The 27,949-nt window shown below is 47.7% G+C and overlaps 1 protein-coding gene across 2 annotated transcripts; it reads left to right on the top strand.

Annotated features, from left to right (window-relative positions):
• The first annotated feature begins 332 nt into the window (after positions 1 to 332).
• On the top strand, positions 333 to 27,949 carry kcnq1.1 (potassium voltage-gated channel, KQT-like subfamily, member 1.1). Of its 2 annotated transcripts, none has more exons than XM_040204302.2 (17): positions 333 to 960; positions 5,313 to 5,403; positions 9,793 to 9,919; positions 10,343 to 10,421; positions 10,886 to 10,982; positions 14,080 to 14,220; positions 15,822 to 15,932; positions 16,201 to 16,296; positions 16,431 to 16,547; positions 18,668 to 18,806; positions 22,294 to 22,350; positions 23,710 to 23,842; positions 25,830 to 25,905; positions 26,367 to 26,461; positions 26,575 to 26,621; positions 26,714 to 26,775; positions 27,238 to 27,949. In XM_040204302.2, exons 1-17 carry the CDS (start codon positions 620 to 622, stop codon positions 27,487 to 27,489), a joined length of 2,061 nt encoding a protein of 686 aa, XP_040060236.2. In that variant the 5' UTR covers positions 333 to 619; the 3' UTR covers positions 27,490 to 27,949. The 2 variants fall into 2 exon arrangements, with proteins under 2 accessions (XP_040060236.2, XP_040060244.2); XM_040204310.2 differs by having other exon boundaries at positions 379 to 485.

Genomic DNA, 27,949 nt, shown 5'->3' with positions numbered 1-27,949 from the left:
ATTTCCAATCAATCCATTGCTGAGTATATTTTTCAATAGAGAAAACGTCAATGACAAATTGTGTCAACAACAAAAATACTGTCGCAAACAAATGTGTTTGCATCATGTCTGGAAAGCAGTTTTCGGCTGGCAGGGCAGTTAATGGTGCGGGGTCTGTTCCCCACGCAGGGGTGGAGTTGATCGCCTCCGGACTGCTGTCGCGCAGTTTGGCACAAACAATGAAACCTCTGAGCGGCCGGCGACTCGTGGCGCACCGCCTGATAAGGGCGGCGGCGGCGGCGGCGGCGGCGCATCCACTCCCCGGGCCGAGGCTCCACATTCCCTCAACAACCGAGAGAGAGAGAGAGAGAGAGAGAGGGAGAGGGGGAGAGAGAGGGGGAGCTGCAAGCTGAAATGCGTGCGGGTGATCTGGAGCACAATCACAGAGCCCGGCGTTATCGCACCGCTCCATGCGCGCCGCGGCGGGATCGGGCGCGCGGCAGAAGGTGCGCGCACGTGGGCGCACACTTGTCTGTTTGAGTCAGTGGCCGATACAAACAAATAAATAACCGTGAGAACAATAGCTGGAAGGATAAAGTGTGGGAGGGAGGAGGAGGGGGGAGAGGGAGGGGGAGCCACGATGTCGAACTCGCGGAGGTCTTCCGGCGCGGCGCGAGGGAAGAGACCCCCGGATCTGGAACTTTCGGAACCTGCGTTCCGCGCGCCCGACGCCGGGGCGCTCGGGGGCGACGACGCGTCCTCCGGGAGAGAGCGCATGCCGGAGGACGGCAACGCCGCCGCCACAGATGGGCCCAATGTTTACCTCCACCCGTACTTATCTCACCCGCGGATGTCTGTGCGCATGTCGGTGTACAGCACCGGGATCCGTCCGGTCCTCACCCGCGCGCACATCCAGGGACAAGTGTATAACTTCCTGGAAAGGCCGTCCGGCTGGAAATGCTTCGTGTATCACTTCACAGTGTGAGTGTTTTTTTGTTTTTTTTCTTTCCTTATTGTTATTTTCATAGTCCTCCTTTTCTCTTGGGTATTCAAGGGTATAATTGCAACTCTAAGATCCTAATTAAACAGGGAGTTAATTGCACATCTTCTCTCTGAAGCTCTCGCTTCAAAGAGGTGTTAAGCCTGTGGATCTTCAGATGCTGCAGGGATACGACAGAAGGACTGGCCGATCCCTCAAGGAATATTATAAGTACATACGAGTCGAGCAGATTAAAATACACCATATAATTCATCACAGGCGAGAGAGAAAAAAAAGGCGTCCTCCCGGGAGTACCAAAGGATTATTATAAAGATCCATCATTTAGCAGACTACTTCTCCTCAGCACCACTGTGCACTTTGAGTTCTAAAACACTGAGTTGGTTTTCCTTCAGCGAGGCTTCGCAACCTGACAGGGGACGTTTCAGCACTTGTTTTCCTTCCCGGCAGCGTGACGTGTACGTGAGACTTGTTTAATGAAAAATGAAGTATAAATTATAGAGCTAAAGATCATAGCATCCTGCTACACGTCCTGGTGTAATCCAGTGTGGGATGTCACATTATGCTGCCACATTACAAATATAGCCGTGACAGCTTTTCAGGTGGCTTGAAAAAAAAAATGAAGAGCTACTCGTGATGAACGTGTTGTTTATACACCGGCGATGTGACGCAAAAGGATACACTTCATTTTGTTTTTCTGTCTCGGTATCAGCCACATCCGGGAAACCGCCAGTCGAGCGGATCCAAAAAGGAGCGTTCGGGTTTAAGAATGTGGGACATGATCCTCCGGCTCTCACCCCCCCTATGTGGGCCGTCTGTCCTGGCTTGCTGGCACTGATAGCGGGCAGCTAAACTTGGCAGTGTGTGTGTGTGTGTGTGTGTGTGTGTGTGTGTGTGTGTGTGGGAGGTAGCGGTCCCCGCCGGGCGCCGCCACCCTGTGACCTCGTAGTGTCAGAGGGGCGGCACGGCGACGAGGCCTGTCGGAGCGGATCAGGGTCTCGGTGACTCAGAGCCGACGCGATGCAACTCCACCACAATGGGGGCATCACCAGGAATAACGACACGACTAAGGGGGGGGGGGGGGGGGGCGGCGGCTGTGATCACGGGGAGATTTTCGTACATGCATTTCAAAGGTCGTGCTGTTAGACGAAGGTGAGATGCGGTGCCGGCGACCTTCCCGCAAGGGGTCAGAATTCACAGAGTGACAGGAGACACCCTGAAGCCGTACTTGAAATAGAAAATCAATATGTTGTTCAAAAAGCCACAGTGTCAGAGGCCCGTTTCCCTCCTTTTGTTTGCTGGTGATGCTTCACCTTTACCGCTGTGACGCGATGTTAAGGATGGAACCAAAGTGTAGACGGTGACCGGTGGCAGCTCAGGCTGACCTTTTGAACTAAACCCCCCCCCGCCAGGACACGGTGGGACTGCCTCCTCTGATCCTTAGTTTGGCACCTGGTTTTGGCGAGAGTTTAACAAGTTTCTCCTTATCACGGACCCACAACTCCCACGTCCGAGTGACCCGAGGCGTTATCAGGTACCCTCGTGTGTGTGTGCGAGTGTTTGCACATGTGTGTGTGTGTGTGTGTGTGTGTGTAGTGATACAGTCGGCTGGCTGGAGTCGGGTCAGTTTCATTATGGTAAAAGAAAAGCAACAGATCATAGAACTGGAAGCAAAGGTGCTGTATTTTTTAGCTTCAAGCAATTAATAAAGCAGATCCGTGCTCCCGAACCTCAGTTGGGTTACACTTGGTTTGGAGCAGCGTGGATTCACTCCCACACGCTGGTTACAGATGAGTCCACCAGGGGAGTTGAGACAAAAACAGAATTCTGAGTTCTATCCAGACTCGGATCCGTTGAAGCAGATATATCTGTCAAACAGCAGCAATTTGAAGGAAGACACCGTTTTTTTTTTATGATTTCACTAAGTTTGAGGATGTTCTTCTGTCTCTACTGCGTCCTTTAGTTTAGGAACTGGGGAACAGACATATATAGATTTTTCTTCCTCTGTTTTTTTGTTACAAAAGACAGGAGTTAGCGTTCCAAACGGAGAACGTCACGTTTTACCGCTCAGCCGTTGACCCCATACAGGCCAAAGGTCAAATACCAGACCTTCAATCCTCATCTGCATTCGTCCTAACCCGTTTGCTGTTGCGTTGCTTTTGCTTGATTCATCAACCGGTGAATCCACGCATCAAAAGGACGGATTGGGGGGGGGGGGGCGCGACGCTTTGAGCCTTTTGTGGCTGAGCCGCCGCGTCGTTTTGTCCGCTGCTCCCCCCCCGAGCACACTGTGAAATATGATGGCGCAGAGGAAGGTCGTCTCAGGCGGCGTGTGCCCCGCATACCGAGCGCGTGTGTTTGCTGAGCGCAATTTAAGCGGAGCCACGGCGGCAAATTACACCCATTAGCATGTGGAAGTGTTTGGCTCCCAAAGTTTGATGCTCATTTGTGTATCTTTTGATCCTCTTTTTCAACTGCGTGTGTCACGTATAGAACATAAGATGGTGTAAATTGCACCCCGCGCTAACGATGTGAGCAATTTTGTTTATGCCGAATGTTCCCCGCGCTCCCTAATGGACACATTTGCTCCCATTTAGTTGTTGTTGTGTTGGGTTCTTCTTCTTCTTCTTCAGTTCCAGCTGCTTTCTGAGCCGTGCAACACGCCCGCTCATCTTCCCCCGAGCAGGTCTCTCCTCTGTCTTTTATCTGTGTTGACGTGTGGCGTGCACGGTCAGGCCTGTGTGCGTGTGTGTGTGTGTTATTTTAAAGTGGGGTATTTGGATTCCTGGCCAGTCGTCAATAAACCCGGACTGTAGCATGTGGTGATAACAGCCTCCACGGGTGCAAACACTGACTGGAAACTCCCTCCACACATAGTTTCCATTGAACTCGCTCCTACATAGGAACAAGGCCGCGGTTCTTCGGGGGGCCGCGGACGTTCTGAACATCGGTCGGTTGAAAGATTGTCCGGATTTCACGTCGGCGAGGAAGCGACATCGTGCTCTCAAGATGGTGCCGGTTCCGTGTTGGTCGTCTTCCAGCACACGCTGTTCTCTTACGCTGTTCACTAAAGTAACCGTATCATTTTTTTAACCGCACGATATCAATTCCTGTGCGCTCGGCATAATCACGGGCCGAGAAGTAGCAGGAAGCACTTGTCCAATAACACAAGACTTTCCCCCAGGAGACGTTGTCCGTGTTCTGTGCGAAAGTGGAATTTGATTTGTTTTTTGAAGCGGGGACTTTATTCTGTAAAAAGATCACATAGCTTTAACAAAGTCGGCTTTCTGGTGACGTCATTGCACTCGGCCTCTCTCTCCTCTTTCTGTCTGATCGCCTCTGTGCCGTCTCTTATTTCATAAATAGTTCACCGGAATGGTTGTATTTAGAAGCTCGGGTGAAGGAGAAACAATGTCGATGTCCATCCACGTTTTGATACCCGTACGCTGCAGACGCGCGTACATTGAACAAATTGAAATGGTGTGAAAACACAATCCTCAAGCCACGGCCTGGACGGCAAACGCCATACGAGACTAAAGGAAAAAAAAAAGCTCTCTGCGGGGCTCAATCACCAGCGAACGATTGGTGAGTTCGAAGAGGCCTCTTCGCCTTCATTACAGTCGGCTTTCCAATCCTCCTCCGCTGCCGTCCAATTAAACCGGATCTCCGTCTCCCGGCTGTGAACAGCGGGGAGAAGGTTAACCACGGGAGTTCATTGGGCGTCACAAAGGCAGCAGCGTGCACAGCCCTTAGTCATATAAGCTGTCCTTCAGAGAAGCAGATTGCGAGAGTCAATAACTCGAGCGGCGCGGCAACTCCGAAGAGCCTGAAGAAGAGTCGCATTTCTTCGCGTCCCGTTGTTGCTCCATTCAAACACGTGTGACCTTGAGGTGGAAAGAGCACAACGTCAAGGAGCCATTCGGTGTTTGCTGACTGCATGCGTGTCCGTGTGTGCGCTCGTTATTTGTCGAGTTTATCGCGCGCGCTGCGTTCACATGGCGGAGTCCAAACGGTCCACAGCGTTTCTGCCAATGTTTGTTTGAATTCAGTCCGATTCTTTTCATGACAAAAACATTAAGTCAGGTTTTGCTTTTTTTTGCAGAAACCAGCTTCGTTGTACGAATCAGAGTGAAATGTGAGGTTTGACTTTGATTTGAGGAAAATTGAGTTAAACCACAACTTGTTGGATATTTTGATCCGACTGTAAAGGGAATAACAACTGACACGACCAACATAATACTTACAAATGTGACTCTTTAATCCTATTTCAATGGTGGATTCCATCCCCGTTCCTCATACTAACTTGAGTCAGGACTAATCTGCTTTGTGTCCTCAGGTTCCTCATCGTTCTGGCCTGTCTCATCCTCAGCGTCCTGTCCACCATCGACCAGTACCAGGCGCTGGCTCACACGACGCTCTTCTGGGTGGTGAGTGCTGGACTTGATCAAATTGCAAAATGACTCTTTGGATTAACCATTAATGCATTGTTTTGTCTCCGCGTGGTCGCATTGTACGATTACATCGACCTCCTACGGGAGGCTTTAATTAAAAGCCTAAAGATTAATTGAATCCCAATAAGAGTGTCCTTACCCTGCGAGTGGAGCGGCCGAAAAACCGCAACGTCCCGGTCTTAAAAAAATCAATTTAACAACAAACTTAACAACCTTAAACTCCTTAAACCTCCTTTCTATTGGACATCAAGCGAGCAACTTCTCTGGTCACAGAAAGGGTTGAAAAATGACTCTACCTCTGCTTTGATTTATTACCTTCACGGTCTCAATCTCCAGTTTCACTTTGTGTAAATCAGGGTCCAGTTCAGAGTAACGTAGACTATTAAGCAGGCCATGCTTTAGGCGAAGCTATGATCGGTTGCTACGGCAATGCTTTAACTTTTAGCATCTGGTCATGTCTGGTATCCTAAAGAGAAAATGCAGAAGACAAGGCCTCAAGCCAACGGGTGACCTCACAGGGGTCATGTCCACCTCCTATAAACTGTCGGTGCTCAAAACGAGAGACTTCGAAGCCCTGATCGGGGGCAGAAAGCTCGTCTGCTCCCCAAACAAGCAGGACAATTAGTTTTCTTCACTACAAGAGACGTACTTGTACGCTGCTAACAGCTGCAGCCTGGAGATCCATGTCGCATCTCCGTTGTGGGTCAGTTTGTTCTCAAGCAGACGATATGACGGCGGACCGAGTGACTCAATGAGCGTAAACAAACGCCGCGTCTGCTTGCAGGAACGTCCTCGTTCTGTGCGCTTTAATGATCCAGCTCAGTGGTCCATGAACCACGAGTGTCTGACCGATGCTGCACGAGGAGAGCGATCGCTGCTGGAGAGCCTGAACCTCCCATCCAATCTAAATGTTTCCTCGTAATGCCGCTGTTTTGGGTCGGATGCAGCCTGTAGTCTGCAGTCGCCTTGCGGCGCTCTGATCTGCTCTTTGCTTTGACTTCCACCATCTGCTCGCCACTTCTGGGGGGGGGGGGGGGGGGGGCCGGCATCTGCAAACGCCCCGATTCTGATTTTGTTGCCTTTGCCGTGTCACGTCTCACAAGTAAACGAAAACGGAAACGATGCTCGTGTAACAATGCCGCGTTGAGTCCATGTAAAGTTCCATGAAAGGACTTCTGTATATTGAATATTAGTTTATCCTTAAGCACTTGTTAGTTAAACAGTAAAAGGAGTTTCTCTCAAAAGCTGCAACCATCTACGCCGCATTTGTGGCAGCGTTGCTAAGACAACAAAAATAAAACTCCAGGTTCTTTTTTGTTGGAAAAACAATTTCGCATGTTGACGGAGAAAACCAGCATCGACTGTTTTTTTTACCCTGCAAACAATTTCGTGGCGCCCTGCTGGCCTTGAAGGGCAACAGCTCCTCCTCTAAAGTCAATAGGAACTGTTGGAAATGTTCAAACCTGACACGCTGGATGCTGAGCGCCGGAGCTGTTTGGGGGCGTCGGGTGAGTCACTCGAGCTCCGACAAAAAGAAAAAGGATAAAAAGGGGTTCAGGTGAGGATTGAGGGGTTTTCCGTGCGCGCCGCTTGCGACGCGTTCACCTCGGCCCGCGGGTGACGGGAGGTGGAGCCGACGCGTCGCAGTCTCAAATCCTCCATCGTCCGTTGTTGGGGCGCAAAGAGGCTCCTCTGTCCCAGTCACACCTGTAGTATCTGCTGGCAAAACACCAAAAGGTCTTTTAATTTCATGGCAAGTTCACCGGGGAGCAACGATAACGAATTATCATATCCGCCACGCTGCTAAAGCTGGAGAAATCTCCAGCATTCATCGTTCCCACGCTGCGGCCCGAGGGGGCTGTTTTTTGTACCTGGTGCTTTCTAGTTCAGAGATTCGCTGTGTCCCTGCCAGTGCCCCCCCCCCCCCCCAACAAAGAGGCATCTCCTTTGTCTCGCTGCTTTCTTCCTGCACACTCAAGGTTAACAGAGACCGCGCTGTTCTGTACTTGGAGATGCGGCGGCGTGTTTGTAGCTGTGTGTTTGGCCAGATGCCCCCCCCCCCCCCCCCAAAGACATCCACATTCCCAAAAGGATTCCTCCCCCAAAAAAATGAATAAAATCTTTTTTCTATCAAAAAAGGATCCCGGTCTTAGTTCTTGGTTCTACAGAAAGAAGAGAATCAAGTGATGCTCTATAGGAAAGCGGGTTGAATGGGGCAGGACCGGGGGGGGGCGAACGGGGGGGGGAATGAAACGAGGCTTGAATGGGGATCGAAGGCGGGTTCGGGTTAGAAGTTGTTGTGGAGTGGGGACAATAACTAGAAAAGGTGTTTCATCCCCTCTGTGGTGACAGAAAAGGAGGATTTAGTTGCCGAGGGACGTGACGGAGAAAGAGATTAGCTGCAGGTAGATGGAACAGAATAAGTGTTGGTGTTTCTTTCTCACTTCACATGATTATAATGATTATTTAAACCTCTAACCAGGCGTTACTGCAAACCCGAACTGAGCCTAATGGACAGAGAACACCTTTTTCCGTTAACAGCCATGATTGTAAAAGAGCGTCGGTGTAATAACAGTAATTACAATAACGATAATGCCCGAAGAACAAACATAAAGTAAGAGAAACTTCCCGGCTCCAAGTGGAGGTTTAAACCCGGCAGCCAACAGCTGCTCCGCTCAAAGAAGTTTCAGAAGTTCTCCTCCATGTTTGACAGATGCTCCTCGACCGTGGGAATAGTCGTCGACAGCGACGCCTCAAACGCAGGTTCACTTTCTTCATTGTTCCGGAGTTTCTCATTTTGTTTTAAATGGAGCTTTTGCTTTTCAACCTTGAAGTAGAAATATAAACTCAAGAATATGTTATTTTACATTCTGTCTTTCAAGAAAACACCGTATCACACGGCGGATGGTGATTTGTTGTTTTCTCTACATCTTCACGTCTTTGGCTCTCATGAAGGAAAAAGCACTTCATCAGTTCCGAGCTGAAACGACCACCTGCTGTGCAGCATGAAATAAATCCCCAGCCTCGATGGCCCCGGTGCTTCCTGCCGTCATCCGCGCCACCGTTAAAAATCTATAGGGTCACTTTCCGACAGCTTCATTCCAAATTCTTGTCAATGACTAAAAAAAGAACAACGGAGGGAATTCTGTTTGCAGTTCATCCATTTCCACGTGCCGATGTAGTTGTGCGCTGTAATTGATTTTCTTCTAATCCGTTTGTCCTCGAGGGGCACCGGAGGAATTGAAACGCAGCAGCTTTAATTGAGAAGCTCTAATTGTACGAGCCTCCTGTTTAGCATCGGACGCGTGCTGCTGTGGCTTGTTTCGCTTTATTGTCAAGCAAATTAAAAGTAATGACGACGAAGAAAGAGAGAAAGAAGGGATTCAGATGTGGTACGTTGGATATCAGCCCATTAGCTTAGCTTAGCTTTAGCACAACGACGAGACGCGGGGGGAAATAGCTAAAATAAATGTGCCTCTAAAAGTCACTAGTTACCAATCTAAGATGGAAATTTGTTTTAGCCGTTATGGATTCAACGAGAGGAAACTGACACATCCAAAAACTTTTAAGTGGATAAACAAATGGGGACAAAGCTAAATTAATGCGCTTTGGAGCTGCTGCTCGCTGCCTTTGGACAACGACGGCTCATTTCCAGTCTTTGTGTTAAGTGAAGCGGGTTCACTTTCAACCACAAGGTCGAGGGATCAATCCCCCAAAGAGTCCCTCGCTAGTTTCCCGAGGGGGTTCACAGGGACAGGATGAGTTAAACGCTGAGGTCAAATGCTAGAATGCGTGTGGATGAGGGGCAAAGAAAAGAGCCAAGATATTTTACATCTGCTGTTACATGATTGTAGGTTTTACTTCTATTTATATTCAATAAATAGAGATGTTTGATAGTCATTCTATCCACATTACCGATACTAACAACAAAAAACAACATAATACTCCAAATCCCATGTATTGTAGGTATTGTTCCCAATATCTCGAGCCCTTCCTCTCATTAAACACATTGGATTTAACAAATATAGATCAAACTATTTGCCAAGGTGATGAAATCTTATTTTTTTCATCAGGTCTGAGCACGTGTAGAACAAAGCAGAGGATGAATCAAAGGAAACAGTGACAAACGGCACAGCTGGTGATTGAGAATCGATAATCCGTAATGAATAAATGAAGAAGCGACACTTGGGGAAAAGAAGAGGAATTCAAAAACAGCAGTTGTGCAATCGTTGCATCTAAAAAAAAAGAAAAAGAAATCCGTTTTAGAGCACAGCCTGAGCAGCTGTTCAGGTGTTGCACTCGATGACTTGCAACAACAGCCAATGTCCTTCCAGCTCATTTGTGTCTCCCTCCTTCCTCTGGCAGGAGATCGTCCTTGTGGTGTTCTTCGGTGTGGAATACTTTGTCCGCCTCTGGTCAGCCGGCTGCCGCAGTAAATATGTCGGCATCTGTGGCCGACTGCGCTTCGCGAGGAAGCCGATATCTATAATAGGTGTGAATACGCCACACACACACACACACACACACACACGCGCGCACACACACACACGCGTGTATCTATACAAACACGCGTGCCGCCTCTCACCCACACAGTATCTTCAAACAGCATCCGTGATGTGTACGGAGCTGCATCCCAAAATGAGATACCTCAGACAAACTCAGCATGAAATTAAAACTGTCACCGCAATATTTCGTTCTTCCTCCATATTTTTATTCTTAAAATTGGAGCCTCCAGGTGCTTCTTTTAAAATATGCAGCAGTGACTATTAGAATGCACATGATTTGTAACCCATCTCACCTCAACAGGGTTATTTCCTAATCACCTTTCATCCATTTGTGCTTTTCGCTCGTACTCACGCTCAACATCTGCATATCGAACGTCTGCATATTTACCCCTCGTTCTCGTTGCACACAGATCTGATTGTGGTTGTTGCCTCAATAATTGTGCTGTCAGTGGGCTCCAAGGGCCAGGTCTTCGCCACCTCCGCTGTAAGGTAAGCGCTGAGGGTCTGATCGAGGACCGAACCCTGCTCTGTAAGGACAACACTCCATCTTCCTCTTCAGCTGTTTACTGAACTATTGTTTTCAAAAGTTCAACCTCCTCAAGTGTAGGTTTGAAGTAAAGTTTGGATCACATTTTAATTAAATCTATGTTCAGGACCCAGGAGGGGAAATGTAGCTGTTCAGATGACAGCATGTGGTGTTGTCGCCGATGCAACAGCTTAATGTTTCCAATTTCAACACAACAATGACCCCAACTCCCCCCTTCACCCCCCCCCCCCCCCCCCCCCCTCCACTGCACGAGGCCCGCGAGATAAACGGCCTGCACAGGTCCCTGACCCTGACCCCGATCCGGCCCCTTTGGGAGGATTTGGGGGGGGAGACACCGGATGACCAAACATGTTTGTGGTCTGATGACAATGTCGGCATTTTACCACCAACCTTTGATATTTTCCAGGGGGATCCGCTTCCTGCAGATCCTCCGAATGCTCCACGTGGACCGGCAGGGGGGGACCTGGCGTCTCCTCGGCTCCGTCGTCTTCATCCATCGACAGGTACTGATGGTGTTGTCGCTCTGAAGGAGGATGCGAGATAATGGGGGTCGATTTTTCTTTTTGGGTCACAACAGGAAACCGCCACCGATGTAGTGACACCAAGCTCTTAAAAAGTATAATACAGAATAAAATGTTTAAATTCAATGTCAGAGAAAGCGGCTGAAATGATCCCTAATCCTGTTTTGAATACCATCCATGCTCATTGACTAGTGTTTAATGTCTGTGCAGCACACACACACACACACCAAGAGGTGCTTTCACCAAAGATACTACACAAACATCATTTGTGCAACCAGATTCACTTTGGCATAAAATAGCTCATTAGTCCCGGTGGGGCTTCTCGGGCCGTCACGTCTTTTTAAAGGGAAGCTTCTGTGTCAACATCACACCTTAAACGTGTTGTTCCGCCAGCCTCTTACCTCGACGCGCAGAGCTGCAAGCGCATATATTAAGTGTTAAGAGTCAGCGGAGTTCCAGGCACTTCAATCAGCATCCCTTCTCCGGGTTACCACGGCATTTAGAGGAGCGTGCGACGCGCCCGCCGTTTCCAAAAAACACAATTTGCAGCGGATCGGGAGCACACGTTTCCTGAATGTGTTCCCCCGAGTCGCAGCTGCTGCATGTCTAATAAAGCGGCGACAGTGACTGATGCATCTCCGTTAATCAAACATGTGCGAGTTGCTACGGGCGCCTCGCTTCGACGGGCTAAACGTCCAAAATACAAAAGTGTAGCGGCGTGAGGAAATGACAAAGCGCCCGTTGGGCCGCGCAGTAATCTGTGGTGTGGAATGCAAGGATAGGTCGATTGCCGTTTAACCGGGGGGGGGGGGGGGGGGGGCGTTTCTGCAACGGCGCCGCAGTTTCCCCGGAGGAAAAGTCACTGAAAGTGACAGTTTTGGGCCGAGATCAAATAAACAAATTTCACTCTTCGTGAATTCGGGGGGGGCGACTTAATGCATTGAGCGCTCCGGCACTCCGAGGGATTAAGCGCAGTTTAAGTGACGTGGCAGGTGAGACGGGATAAGAGCGACGCCCATTTAGGCCGCCGGAGCCAATCACACGCGGCTTCCTGCAATAAGCTTCGTAGGTGTTTTAAACAGCCAGGTGTCAAACCAATTCACACAGAATCCGATCAGCCACCGCTGCAGTGATTATTACAGGACATGCTTCAGGTTTCTACTTTGTTGCACAGATTCAGTTATTTTGGGAGTTTGAGTAATATTGTGTCAATTGTAAAACTAGATGTTTTGGTCCACACATTCGGGGACATTTCAGTCATCGAGATTGATGTGAAAATTAAAGGATGAACATTAAACAAACACGAATGCCCTCAAACAAAGTTTGATTCAGAATTTTAAAACTGCCACAAAACGATTAAGAATGCAGCTTTGGAGGTAGAACATCTAGTCCGATGTTGTTAAATCAAGAAAAACATCCAGGCGTGAAACATGTTCTTATTTGCATTTGACTATTAAACAAATAGTGTTCCACAAATGAGGCCTCGGGGTGAATGGAGCATACGCTCTTTACAGTAGACACTAATTGACCGATGGCTAAGGCCCGCCCCCCGGGTGCTGCTCCGTCGAGCTGTCAAGAGCTCTGTTACCATGGCGATGAAATATCGACGTGAGTGAGAAGCAGACAGAACGATCTACAAGGTTTTCGGGGGGCTGATTCACTTTCACACTGTGATCCGTGGCTTTAACTTCCATCGTTACCTTTTTTCATTTCCCGCTTTCCCTCTTTTTGCATTTGCAATGTTATGAGTTTTTAGAATCTATATTCATATTATATTCAACAGATAAACTACATTCAGCGGGTGTGCAGCCATTCAACGTCAACCTATTAACTGTTTGATGCAGACTTAAGTTTAGCGATAATGTCACCACATCCCACGAAAAAGATCCAATTGGACAGTGGATTGACTTGAGTGTTGTCTGAAGAATCTAATCCTGGTATAATTTACTGCTTTGTGCCCCAGAGCTCCATTGTTGTCCAAAGCATAAAGTGAGCCCCGGCGGTGCAGCGGCGACGTTTGTTTTCATCACAATGAACTCAGTTTATTCAGAGCTAATCCCCCCGTGCACCATCCTGCTGACATAGATACCCGCTATCTCCCCACGTATGTATTCATCTGTGGCTTAGGAGGGTTAATACAGGCTAGTCCGTGTCTAGCCCCGTTTGAGAAACATTCTAGGAAACACTACAATGCCAAGCTGTTTTTCAGAAAGTCCCAGAAATATATTTAATGACCCATTTTTAAGATGTACGTCTTGTGAAGGAGCAGATCGGGCCTTTGGGCTGCGAGCCGGGCCGTTAAGAAATGGACTCTCGCGTCGCTGCTTTTGGTTCTTTCCGTGGGATTCGTTGACTGAAGGGAAAAAGAAACTTGATAGCATTCCAACCTTTGATAAGTGGCTGCCGCCCCTTCAAGTGTGAATCCACTTTTAGTTTACCAACGAGACAGCCGAGACAGCAGAATACTCAGGAAATATAATTGAATCATTACATTCAGCACATACTTACATGAATATTCACATCCATATGTCATATAAATACACAGCCACCCCAGACCTATTAATAATAAGGATGCATTTTATTTATAATGCACTTTTCATCAACACCTCTCAGAGTTTATAGTAATAAAACATTTATTTATATAAGGTGCTGCTTTTGTCGAGAAAGTTGCTGTTTTTGTCATCATTGCTGTTTTACTATAGAATTATTGTGCTTACTACTCTCATTATATAACGAATGAATGTCACATGCGTTGACTGTGTACCTGTTCTGTACTCAATGACATCACCTCAGGATGCCTCCCCGACATTCCTTCTCTCAAAGGGGCTTTTGGGGTCGTTTCCTGTGCAGATGTGAGGGTTGCAGGACAGAGGGTGTCACATGTGCACAGATCACAGAGCCCTCTGGTGCAAATTTGTGATCGGTTATCACACCCGATGAATTAAGCTGATACATTGTGGCAGTCAGGAGGGGCTGTGAATAGAGTACAGATATATAAATATTCATAGAGCTACTACTACTGTATTGTGCATTTTTGCATCTGTATTGTGTATTTTTGCCTCTGTATTGCGTCTTTCAGGAGCTGATCACCACCCTCTACATCGGCTTTCTGAGCCTGATCTTCTCCTCGTACTTCGTCTACCTGGCGGAGAAGGACGCCGTCGACAGCAGCGGCTACAGCGAGTTTGAAAACTACGCGGATGCCCTGTGGTGGGGAGTGGTACGAACCTGTGTGTGTGTGTGTGTGTGTGTGTGTGTGTGTGTGTGTGTGTGTGTGTGTGTTTGTGTGGCGACTGGCCTAATCAATTCAATGTTCATCCCATTCACATTGGCAGCTCTCTGTGTGCCTCTGGTGGGAAACCTTTAGTGTGTGAGTGGGACACACTGGGCTTCAAGTAGCTACACTTACTTACCAGCGCACAAACATTCACATAAACGCTGCTATATTTCAGAGAAAATACTCTTTCAGTCTCTTTCCCGTCTTGGCAAAAGTTATTATTTCTGCAAAACACATCGAGTTGTTTTAAGTAGTATTTGGCAAGTGAAAGGTCGAAGCACAAACGCTTTTCATGTGCAGTGCTGTTGTTACAGTAGGAGTTGTGTGGAAACCCTCGGGCACATCCAGTGGGCCGCTAATACGAGCAGCGAAACCAGCGGAGGAAACCGAGTGAAAAGGTATTTTCAGGCAATAAGTCACCACCCACTCTGCTCTTCTGAGAGACGTCAGGGGCTGGATGATAAAACACGTACGTAAGACGTCAGATGGATCGCAACCTTCAGGGTGGTTTGTTCGGGGGCCGAGGATGAAGTCACAAATCATTTACACGTCGAGCATACGGGGAATTGCAGACAGAAGGAGCCGCGCTCGGACTGTGTTTGGTGCCGCAGCTCGGCGCGGTTCAATGGACGGGGTCGATGGACGGGGTTTGAGGGACGGGGTTTGAGGGATGGGGTTTGAGGGACAGGGTTCGATGGACGGGGTTTGAGGGACGGGGTTTGAGGGATGGGGTTTGAGGGATGGGGTTTGAGGGACAGGGTTCGATGGACGGGGTTCGATGGACGGGGTTTGAGGGACAGGGTTCGATGGACGGGGTTTGAGGGACGGGGTTCGAGGGACGGGGTTTGAGGGATGGGGTTTGAGGGATGGGGTTTGAGGGACAGGGTTCGATGGACGGGGTTTGAGGGACGGGGTTTGAGGGATGGGGTTTGAGGGACAGGGTTCGATGGACGGGGTTTGAGGGACGGGGTTTGAGGGATGGGGTTTGAGGGACGGGGTTTGAGGGACAGGGTTCGATGGACGGGGTTTGAGGGACGGGGTTTGAGGGACGGGGTTTGAGGGATGGGGTTTGAGGGACAGGGTTCGATGGACGGGGTTTGAGGGACGGGGTTCGATGGACGGGGTTTGAGGGACGGGGTTTGAGGGACGGGGTTTGAGGGACGGGGTTTGAGGGACGGGGTTTGAGGGACGGGGTTCGAGGGACGGGGTTTGAGGGACAGGGTTTGAAGGACGGGGTTTGAGGGACAGGGTTCGATGGACAGGGTTCGATGGACGGGGTTTGAAGGACGGGGTTTGAGGGACGGGGTTTGAGGGATGGGGTTTGAGGGACGGGTTCGATGGACGGGGTTTGAGGGACAGGTTTTCCCTCGTGTGGATTTGTTAAGATGCCGTATGATCTGCTCTCTGTTTCAATACAAAAAACCATTAAAACCACACGAAAAGGCTTCACGAACTCAAGTGTGAAATCCTCCGTTTTGTGACTAATCATCAAATCTACGGATCGCTGGTTTCTAAAGTGAAGCTTTCCGCGTTCGTTCTCGAAGGTGACTGTGACGACCATCGGATACGGAGACAAAGTCCCACAAACCTGGATCGGAAAGACCATCGCATCCTGTTTCTCCGTCTTTGCCATTTCCTTCTTCGCTCTGCCTGCAGTAAGTGGAGAAGAGACGCTTCTTTCTTGCTTAATCGTAAAAAAAATTCATTTGGATAAATGTCATCTTTTTTTTTATATTTTGGGTGCACTGTTGTTAATGGCGAGGGAGAGACCATCTCCCCATCTGAGAATAATAGTAATAATAATTCTGATAAAGATTTAGCATTAAGCATAGTTAGCGCTCAAAGTATATCCAGATGTGGTTCAACGTCTGGAGAAGCGAGGAATCTCGTCGGCGCCGAGCTAACGAGCGCCGCCGTTCACAGGGAATCCTGGGCTCCGGCTTCGCCCTGAAGGTGCAGCAGAAGCAGAGACAGAAACACTTCAACAGGCAGATCCCCGCGGCGGCCTGCCTCATTCAGGTATTAGTCCACAGAAGAACGCGGAGACAGAACCGCCACTCGGAGACGCCACCTCGTCACTGAGGCCGTCCTGTCTTGCGAACAAAATGAGTCCCGTGCGAGCAACGCGCGGCTTTTCTTTTCATCCCCTTCAGACGTCGTGGAGGTGTTTCGCCGTGGAGAACTTTGATTCTGTCACGTTCAAGAAGTTTCTGAAGAAGAGAGCCCACATCCCCGCCTCCTCTCTGTCCACCCTCAAGCCCAAGAAATCGGTTAGTAAGCGTTTAATACATTTCACTGTAACTTCCCCTCACTCGGTTTCCAGCTCAGTGGGAGGACCGAGGCGGAACTGAAAGAGCTGTGAATCCCGCCGTCAAGAAGGTAATAATGTTCCTTTTTCTTGGAAACGGGCGTTGGATTCAACACCGTGTGGAGAAGCAACGAACTGGGCTCTCAAATGACGACTAAAGGGACGCTACTTAAGTGACACATGCATTTGCTGCTTGACACGGTTTGAATTGTTTGTCCCGCGCCTTTTTTGCACTCCATGTTCACTCACTGATAGCGCCGGCTATCATACATGCCGCCAAACGCGAGGACCGTCTAACCCGTTCCCACCCAGACATGCCCGTAATGTATGCCGTTTTATTTGTGCCACAATCCTGAGCGCGTAATTGTAAGTTTTGAGCACAGAGAACTATATTTTAGCAAAGAAAAACAGCCGCTCGCTCGACTTGCAGCAGCGTTACATTTGTGCCACAAAACCAACCAATCAGAGAGTTAAAGAAGGTCCATTGTGATTGGCTGTTGGTCTCCAATCACAACGCTAGTAGAACTACCTACAGCGTCGCGGAAGCTCAGCGAGTTGTTGAAGTTTGCAGCATTTGTGCTAAATGCTAACGGCCTGGATGAAAACACTTGCTGTTCTCATCATTTGCTTCGGTCACGTCTGATGGTGGCTAGTCGGACTTCTAATATCACTTTTTTTCGTCTTCTTTAGGAAGCGTTGTGATTGGAGACCAACAGCCAATCGCAATTGACCTTCTTTAACCCTCTGATTGGTTGGTTTTGTGGCACAAATGTAACGCTGCTGCAAGTCGAGCGAGCGCAGCGTGAAGAGGTGGAGAGAGAGAAAACCAGAAAACCAGTTCTCTGTGCTCAAAACTTACAATTACGCGCTCAGGATTGTGGCACAAATATAACGGCATAGTAATGCACAACGCTCGCGAGTGTCTCGCACGAGGACACGAGGGCGGAGAGCTGAGCTGGGACGACCACAGCCGCACCTGCTTGTGCTGCACGACAAACCGTCTGCTGCGCATTCACACCCACGAGGTCGTAGCAAATACAGTGTTACAACAAGGCCTCTCTCGCACAACTACTCAACAACCAATGGCGTGCACAGGAAAACACACACACACACACGTCACCGTGCAGCTTTCCACACGAAGGTCTTCTTCCTCTGCTGCAGACCCTTTGCAACGGCGTCTTCCACTGAAAGAGACCTTAGCTGAAACAATACACAAGTACTCACATCATCATTTTCTCTGTATTCATTTAATGAATTCATGTTTTGCAGCTTGAATAATACATGCTGCTCGAGGAAGCTTTTCAAAGGCACTTGATAACAATTTAAAGGGACAAGGAGTTTTTAAGAGTTCACCACGGACGCCCTTAAGTTTTTCTATGGAGGCTTTCCGCTGGTCTTAAGTGTCAATCAATGGATCTCGGACCCCCCACCCACTATGTTCTTTGCACATTCATTTATTTTCATGGTGAAATCTGATTGAAAGAAGTGCCCCAGTGGGACTTCTGTAATGCTCAGTTCATCGGTGATTCATAAGTGATATAAATTACAGGGAAAGAGGAGCCACCCGCCACTAACGACTGGGAAATACACTATCGTATTTATGTTGTGATTTGAAGGGTTCAAAACTGGTTGATAAACCATTCAATTTACTTTTAAAAGAATTAGCGTCCTTTGTGTGTAGGGAGGCAGAAAAGGAAATCAGATGCATCCAAGAGAGCTGGCGGCAGTTAAATATTAATACAAATTTTACAATTCAACAGGTTGAATTTTTGCGGTTGAATTTTTTGCCGTTGAATTTTTTAACATTGAAAAACATTCAGATTCCAATGCATAAATATTCAACTGCAAAAAATTCAATCACCGTTTTCTTTCAAAATCCGATGACAAAGTACGTCAAATATTTTGTACTAATATAATATAAACAATCATCCTGCGCTGCTGGACCTGGGGCCTTAATCACTGCGCATGCATTCACTGTCCAATCGACGTAACCGGAGCAACGGCAGCCCTGATGGCGCGTACGGAGGAGGGAACGCGGTGAACAGGAAGGCTTGAGCTGAGATGTTTGCATTCCTTGGGCAGGTGAAGACAAGGAGGAAGCCGAGGAGCAGCGACAAGGACAACGGCCCCACGTCTCCCACCGTCCCCAGCATCACCTACAGCAACGTGTTCGACAGCGGGAGGGAGCTGAGTTCGGACGTTTACAGCACCGTGGGCACAGGTACGCGAGACAAGGCACACGCTGGCAGCACAAAGCGCCGCCTCCTGAGCATCTGAACCGCTCACGGGGCTTCATTTCGATCTAAACAGGCCTGCGCAACGTCGTCGAGATGCTGCTCGAGCAGGACGGGAAAGAACTACTGCAGCACCGGGGTGCAAAAAAGGGAAAAATACTCTGAGATGATGGAGTAAAAGGGAAATGTTTGATTTGAGCGTTCCGTGGTGGGGTGGCAGCCGCAGATGTGGGCAAGGTCCAGACATTAAAGATGAATGAGCACATTGCAGCAGTAAAATGTGACGCTCGCACCGATGAGCAGATTCTCCGGAGCTGCACTGCTGAACTGAAGAAAACGTCACACGGGAGAAACCGCCGTCACCACCGAGCGATGTCGACGAGCCTTTTCAAATCCGAAAGCTGCAACAAATGGGGACAAATGGGGACAAATCGTGTCTCCGTCCCTCACTGTCCGCAGACAAGAAATAGGTGGGTGTCGTCATCGAGTGACGTCACCTGTTGGTTTGTGGGCTGGCGTTTTTAAGCGTTGCGTTCCCCTTATTTTGCGGTCGCCATATTGGATTTCAGCTATCGCCATGTTGGTGTTTTCTGCAAACAATTGACCCCTCTAACACAGTGGGACAGCGACGCACGGGGGGGTGGAGAGGGCGCGCTGGGAACCCGAAGGGTTGTTGAATCCCGGCTGCTCCATGTCCGGCGCTGAAGTGTCTCTGAGCAAGACACCTGACTGCTCCGTGAATTGGTTCGAGTCTTGATTACTTCGTTCATGGCCATTAATGCCTTTAATACCTGCAAAACCAGTAGCGTTCCCATCAGCTCAAGTTGTTGTTTGTGTCAGAGCGCGTTAGCGAACGTTAGCATGCTAACGCGGTAAACCAAGATGGTGGACGTGGTTATACATAACATTATACCGGCTTAAATACCAGTGTACTTTAGGAGAGTAATGGGATCGTTCCAGTGTTATTCAGTCAATCTATGTTCACTTCATGATTGTCTGATAACATTAAGGAGAGAAATGAAATAAGGCGCCAGCAAAACACGTTTCACAGATGTTTGTGTTTTTTCACGGGCAGATTTAGTGTTTTTTGGTTTGTTGTGCTTTACTTTTCAAGCCTTACTCGAACTGCAAATATTGCCATTGGCTGTGGTAAAGAAGCAGCCCTGTTTCTAAAGTGTTTTCTGAAGTAAAGCTTTTGACTATTCATGGTCAAACTATAAATAGTGCACCGTAAAATCACCACAAAAGCCCTGCAAGTGCAGTGAATAAAAAAAGGCATTATCAGCACAATGTACTTAGCTGTTGTTATCTGTTCAAAGTGGAGCTTTCAATTAGAATATAACGCCTAACAGTTGCATGAATAATAATGCATTCTATTTGGCTGTGGCCCTCAGGCCCAAAGTAGCTACCTATAGTAAAAAAGGCCTCTGGCGGTGATTCTTCAGTGAACTAGAATGTATTTCGCGTGCTTCTGACAGGAGGAAGCTGCAGCTGCAAAACATTGCTCTACACACAAGAAAACATGCCGAGCGTGAAAGTTGTTTGTATAATTGGTTCTCGAGAGAGAGATGCAAGTGTTGGAAGTGTTACAACATAAATGATCCTCTGCGATCTTCTGCCGTCTCCAACACACGGGATAAAAGTAACCGGGACTATTCCATCAAACCTAAACGCTGCCCCAGAGGAACAAACACCCACTAATTACAAAGCATCTTTGAAATCACTTCATTATTATTTTCTTTTTTAATTCATTTCATTTCCCGTGTTTATTGCTTTTAACTCGAATCGCGTCCCTCGACGACTTTTCCTAATTTTATGTTTTGCTTGTCTTTGTAAACTCTACCTTGAGAAAAGATTTAATAACACTAAGTGAGTCATCATTAATCAAAGAAGAGAAGTTATGCGTTCTGTTTGCTTTGTTAGTCAGATTTTCAGGAGAATTATGGAGAAAAAAAACTAACCAACATATTCATAAAACCTGGTGGTGTCGAATGGGCCATTAAATGTGGAAGCATTGACTGTGAATGTCCTCTGAGGTAATAATTATCATCAGCGCCTGAAATACTGAAGTACTTGACCCCTTCTAAGGTACCCAGAAACAATTCAGCACCAAGAAATATTGAAACGTCTCCGGGCTGCATTTTATTTTATTTTTTTGTCCAACATCAAGAAATTAAATATATTTTTACGTTTTTTTTATTTTTTATAAGCAATTGTGAGATTAATTCAGTGAATTCAGGTGCAGAGATGCCACCAAAACATCCAATGGTATTGCTTTGCTACACGTGTGTGGCATGTGACATTCTGTGTAATACAGCAGAGCGAGGACACGATGAGCATGACTGAACGATGCAAACATGTGATGGGGTCTCATCCTTTGCCCCCGAGCCGCCAACCTGCAGCATCACGTATTCGGACCGACGGGCTCCGCTTGCCGCACAGCAACGCGTAGGAATCAGCCCGGTTGTGAAGACGCACGCGCGTTTTTTTCCGCTTTGTGTCCAACGGCAATCGGTGTCTTGGATTTTAAGCCGAAAGAGCTTTGGCAGTTTCCTACCGCTCGTCTTCTTATCCACCGCGTGCTGCTTTCAACTGTGAATCATTTAACTAAATTGCCACGTCGCCATCTGGGCCGACTGGATACACGAAGCGCTCAGCTGCTGACGGACTCCGCTAATGCCGCTGATCTCATTTCAGTCATTGTTTCAGTTTTTGGGATGTCGAGATTATTATCATTGTTCTGATTATTGAGCAGTTTTAATTAGAGGATACGAGCGATCACATGCTGGTTTTAAGCAGTGTTGGATATATTTCTACTCGTGTTATACTGTAAGTTTATCAGTTCCACCTCGCTGAAATGAAAATTGTGAACTGCAGCAGCTCCAAGGTTAAATGATAATGTTCATTGAACTGTTTTTGAGGGGTTTTAATTCAACTTTCGAGTCTTCAGGGAGGGCGCACTTGGTGTGACTATCATGTTACACTCCTTATCCACCAGATTAATATCAATGAGTGGATGATGAATGGCAGAAACATCTGCACATGAATATATATATTTTTTTATACATATATATTTTTTATATATATTTTATATATATTTTTTTATACATATATATTTTTATATTTTATTATATATTATTTAAATAATAATATATATATATAAAATAATATATTATTTTATTATATATTATATATAAAATATATTTATATATTTTTTATATATATATATTTGGATTCTGTGTCTTCCGTTCCTCCCCGGATGCCGCTTCAGCAGGACGCCACCCGTTGGGCGGATGTGTTGAGCTCCTGTTGGTGTCCTCAGTGTCCTCTCTTACTGCCCTTTCCAGCCGCCTCCTTTATCTTCTTAGGTACCCTAAAAGCCGTCCTTCTTTGTTTGTGGATCCCCAGCGTGACGAATGGAAAGTTGCACGTGTTGCTGGGTTTTTAACATGGATGACGTTTGTGATTCTTCAGATTGCCAGCAGTCCTGGACGTCGTTGTCGTCCCTCCAGTTCGGCTCACCTCCTCCAGGTAACCAGCATCGCATGGGTCCCGTGTAGATTCAGTTCAAAGCGTGGACATCTCGCTTGCTGGGAGTGCATATGTTCGTATTAGTCGATAGTGTAACGGCTTCCATTTGTTTTACTATGAGAAACACGTTCACAAATATTTCTGTGTGTAATCACAAACCAGCCAGTGGAACTCTTGTTCCTGAGAAACATTATGTAGCTTCTCCGTGTTGGACGCCTGTTGGTCCCGGTAGACTTTACTCATTGGGGTCGGTTCTTTTAGAGGGTTCCACACAACGACTCTGCCGTCTCTGCTGCAGACTTGTATATATATGTATATATATATATCAGTGGATATTAATGCAACGCATTGAAAGGACGATACGTACGTAAGGAGTAAAGATTATTCCCCAGTGGAATTCCAGATGTTTTTTTTCAATGTTGTATTTGTTTTCCTATATTTATTTATCATTTTCCCTCCAGGAAACATCACTCACACTGGTGTCGTGTGGTTCTGATGAGATATCTCAATTCCTGTTGAAGTGATGCTTATTTCCGTTGTGCACTCGAGGGAGCTTCAGGCCAACTGGTGTCAGCTTATTCATCTCAGTGTCCTTTGTCTGTTTGTGAAAATGACCCTTGTGTACACAGAGTACGGTTTCACACAGGAACAAAATGCTTTTGAAACAGCCACAATAAACGTACACGGAATGAAAGGGCAGCGCGGGACAAAGTAGACAATGGACATTTCCACTTAACGTATGTGGACATGAAACGAGGCGAGCTAACACAACACAAAGGCTCATTCATTTCACGCATCCTATTGGACGTTTAAGAGATCAACCGAGACTAAATTAAATAACTGACAAATACACAAATTTACCAACAACGCATCTTATCGACGGTCAAATCAGTTGCTTAGGTCGCTGTTTTAATGAGTTTTATTTAGACGCCCGAAATAACAAAGGCTTTAATGTTTTGTTTTAATATCTGTTAACGCCGACTTGTTCTAGCAAGTGGTTAAATAAGCACTAACTTTAACAAACCGCAGACTTTAATTCTGGCCGCTACTCAAAACACATTACAGTGAAATGCAGATTAGGAAGATGGGGAGGTGCGAGTTAAGCTGTCCGCATACATATTACCCACCTGTGGTCATTGAAGTTATGACAAACATGAAAGATTATTTTAATAGTCTTTGTAAAATCAGCATGGGATTGTTTTGCAAGAAAAGAGAAGCACGGCCCTTCGGGGGAACACCACGCAAACGTACGGGTTAACCGCGGTCGGCGTCATGGGGTCATGAGTGTCCTGCACGCACAGAGATGTCGCTGACCAGTGTGTGTGTCCCCCCCCCCCTCATGTGTGTGTGAACGCGCAGCGGAAAGACGGCGGCCGGGCCTCCTGGACGTCCACTCGCCGGGCCCCCTCCGGCGGAACTGCAGCTTTGCCGACGACCTGGACGCGGAGGCCGAGCGCGACGGCGAGCTCGCTCCCGTCACCTCCCTGTCGCAGTGAGTGCAAAGCGATGGGATTGCGCCCGGTGTCTTGTGTGTGCTGCGTTGCTCCTCGCCAATTAACCCCCATACGTGCCGAACCCCCGGGGAGCCGACGTGAAAGGAAACGAGCGTTAACTGTCAGAGGTGCAATGGAAGGTGCGGGATAAGTGAAAACGAGAAGCGCAACACTTTTGACCCATGGGAGGTCGGGGAGGGGGGGGTTCCTTCCTCATTGGCGGGCGTAACGATGCAGCGAGGGAACCGCGTGCGGTCGGCGAGGATCCCTCCGTTACGTATTGTGTCCAGAAGAAGTAGAGACGGCTCAATTTGGATGATTTGAGTTTGGATTCTGGTTCACGTCACGTGTTCCTCAAAGGGAATGATAAATGAAGGTTTAAAAGGTTTACGCCCCCCCAGAAAGATTTGTCCCACATTTCTCAACGTCACACCGGTTTTTTTTTCTCGATCTGGCGAAGCAGCCGGAGCGAACGCATGAGAGGACACAAAGTGCAGAATCAGTTGCACGGAGGACGCGCTGAGCCGAGGCGACGGGGCGCTTTGATCAAACACATTGAAGCTCGATCGCGGAGGCAATTTCCATCAAGCCGGCGTGTTTTCAGGGATGGCTGCACAAGTCGGAGTCCCCCTCCAGAACATCCGGCTGTTCACAAAAGAAGAATCACGCTGGTGGGGATTTTAAATAAAAGGCTTTAAGAGTTGGATCTTCTCAGAAATGTAGACGTACTGTAGACTGTTTTTTGGGGGGGATGGAATTGGCTTTTCGATAAACGACGGTGAAAGACTTACAAGCCTTTGGTCAAAGACGAGTCCCCCCTTTCAGGTCCCGTCCCCAGCTGACACGCAGATGTTACCGCGGGTCGACTCGCTTTCCATGTTTCTTGAAACACGTTGAACTGCTGCGTTGGGCCTCCTCTTGTTGTCCCTCGTGGGGCTTTATTGCAGAAATGTAAATGGATGCCAGTCAACGGCAAGACAAATCGATTGGGCCGTCAATAAAAGAGGTTGTTCCACTTTTTGTTGACGTGCAAAGATAATCTCACAAGCAACGTATGAGTCATCCATGGCCCGAATGTGATAAAATAACGGGGTTTTGCCGTTGGCCGCATGTAAATAAGGTCCTCCGGTGGTCCATTGGAAGGGGCGGGACTTTGCCACTTTATTTAAAACCAATTTAATTCATCTACTGCTTCACTGACTGTGGATCCGTTTCTGACACTGACCCCCCCCCCCCCCAAAAAAAAACGATGTGTTAATCTGGGTGAAGATGAGAAACACTCCCTTTCCAAACTGCACTTTCTGTGCTCTCCATTTGTTCTCCTCGCCGTCTCTTTCCGGGTTCCGTCCCCACCAGTCGTGATGGCGATGGGGCCGCGTGAAAGATCACGCAGCACTTTGCGTTTCACCGTTTGGCTCTAATGTGACAAAATGTTATGATGCATGCGCTGCTTTTGAATGTCAGACCATTAGATACCCGGTGAAAAATCCATTATGAGTCACGGACCTTGTTCCTATACAGCACTTGACAAAGAGCTACTCGCCGCCGCCTCCCGTTCTCATTTACTGCCTTTCCGCGTGAACCCAGATGAGTAATAGCTCCTTAATACGTCCCGCAACATAATAATGGAGCCTCATTTATTCTGAGCTTTCTATTTATGATTTGAAGGACACGTGGCAGTAGCTCACCTAGTCGACATTCAAAGGGAGACGAGGCGCAATTAGAGGCTTTTCCCGTGGCCTGAATAGTAATAACCGCCTCCTCTGAGTTTGGGTGTGACGGCTCCGTCGGCCATCCTTCCTCAGCGACGTGTCCCACGACAGGACCGTGAAGCCCAAAGGTCCAAAGGGATTCGCAGCAGATCGACCTGGTGATTCTTCCCCAAAAAAGGAAAATAGTTCCCTTTGACAATGTTCCCGGCTTTGTTGCATTTTTCTCAGAAGAAATGTGAGTGTGTTTTATTTATTTTCGAGCTGTCGCGCACAGATTGACAGAGTCACACCGGAGAGCCATCCGGGTGATCCAGAGGATGCGTTATTTTGTGGCCAGGAGGAATTTCCAGGTGTGTAAGATCCACACACATGTTTTCAAATTGTTTAAATACTCGACTGACCTCATCCGGGTTCATCATTTAGCCTCATGACATGCACGTAATAACAGTGGTTCTCAACTGGTCTGGCTCCGGGACCCACCATCACCCCCTAATTCTCAACTTCTCGAATTTATTTAATGAAAATATGGTGCAGTTTGAAGCTGAGATAGTGTGGAGACAGAATACGTACGGCAACACAAAAACAAGTTCAATGAAAAAACTAAACGGCCGGCTGTTAATTCTAATTTTTACTTTCCCAGGCAAAGGCCACTAAAAACGGCTCCCACCAGTTGAGAATCGCCGCTTTACAACATATTAAAACGTCAGCAGCACAAATCGTCCCAGATGTGATTAAATGTTTTTTTCTTCTTCTTCTTCTTCTTCTTCTTTTTTTCACGTAACGGTTTCAAAAAATGTTGTTCCCTTTGCAGCAAGCTCGTAAACCGTACGATGTGCGCGACGTGATCGAGCAGTACTCCCAGGGTCACCTCAACCTCATGGTGCGAATCAAGGAGCTTCAGAGGAGGTAAAGCTGGAAGAATTATCCACCGGCCGTAAAGCGTCGCTATGTGTACACCTGACTTTTATATATACATATATATATATACATATTTATATGTATATGGTTGTTTTTGTCAGGCTGGACCAATCGATAGGGAGGCAAACGTTGTTCCAGTCGGGTTCCGGTAGTGACTCACTCTCAGGACACACATCACAGTGACTGTGGGTCAAACCTCGGTCTTAATCCTCCTGTCTTATTATGTACTTCCCTTCAAAGACCGAGCCAAAGACAAAGGCACCAACTCTATCGGGTCCAGGCTCAACCGGATGGAGGACAAGGTAACGTGTGGGATCATTCCTTTTGAATCGTCGACTATTCACGCGGCCGTGCTTTTTGTTCCTCGCTTTAACTTTGGTGAAAATGTACCGGAAATTCACTCAGCCAAATAAACAGAGAGTATCTGCGGATGACGTTGAGCCGCTCTTTGAACATGGAACATCTGCGCGTACAGCGTGCTCGGGTGCACCTGTTGTCCTTGATTCTAAAAAGAAACTTTCAACAGCTTGTGCTGGTTGAGCGGCGTCCAAAGAGAACCCGTCATGTTGCTTTTTCTTGGTGATGAAAACCTCTAATTAGCACCGTCTGCTGAAGTCTAATTGGGTTCGATGGGTCATTATTCACCGTTTACTGTACAGGAGTAAGATAATCCGGCACCGCTCGAATACTTTAATGCTTTTTGACGGACGAGGGACACGATTGTGAGTTGGAATGACCGTTGAGTTGATCCGTTTCCGCCGCAGATAACGCACATGGACCACACCCTGAACCGCATCGCCGAGTCCCTCACCTCTGTGCTGCACCGGAGGGACGGGCCCGAGGGCGAAGGCGGGCCGAGGCCGCGGCCCCCCGGGCGGAGCCGCGACGTCCTCCCCAGCCGGGACAGCCTGCCCAGCTACGAGCAGCTGTCCTCGTCCCCTCCGTCCTCCACCTCCAACGCGGCCGGCGCCAACGATCCGGCCGCCGCCGCCGCCAGCCAGGAGGAGAGCGGCTGACGGCTGGGGGGGCTCTGCTCCTCTTCGTGTCATTCGTGAGAGGCGTTCAGGTCGCGTCTGACAAAGTCATGTTACGTCATCAGAAATGCAAAGTGTAGGTTCCATAAAATGTTAATCTGCTGCAAAAATATGCCAAATAATAGACCAAACGTTTTTGGTCAACCACCCTTTTGCCTTTTTGATTTTTCTACATGTCCTTGTAGTTTGAAATCTTTTGGAAATGATTTACAATTTTTTGCTTATTTAAAAATATCACCGGAAATCTGTTCAGGTTAAAGCCAAAGAAGTTGGGCTGTTTCCTCTGGAAAGAAACAAATATAATTCATTCCTATTTAAGGGAAGGGGGCCTTAGATATCAGCTCTTCGCTGGAGAGTTTTCCGTTTAATCAAATAGTGTTTTTCCCTTTTTTAATATTCAGAAATATTCTTCTGTTTGAATAAAAGATTGTTGCAATTATTA

Source organism: Gasterosteus aculeatus, chromosome 12 (assembly GCF_964276395.1).
Source record: "Gasterosteus aculeatus chromosome 12, fGasAcu3.hap1.1, whole genome shotgun sequence".
Lineage (NCBI taxonomy): Eukaryota > Metazoa > Chordata > Actinopteri > Perciformes > Gasterosteidae > Gasterosteus > Gasterosteus aculeatus.
This window is presented reverse-complemented; position numbering and strand designations above follow the sequence as displayed.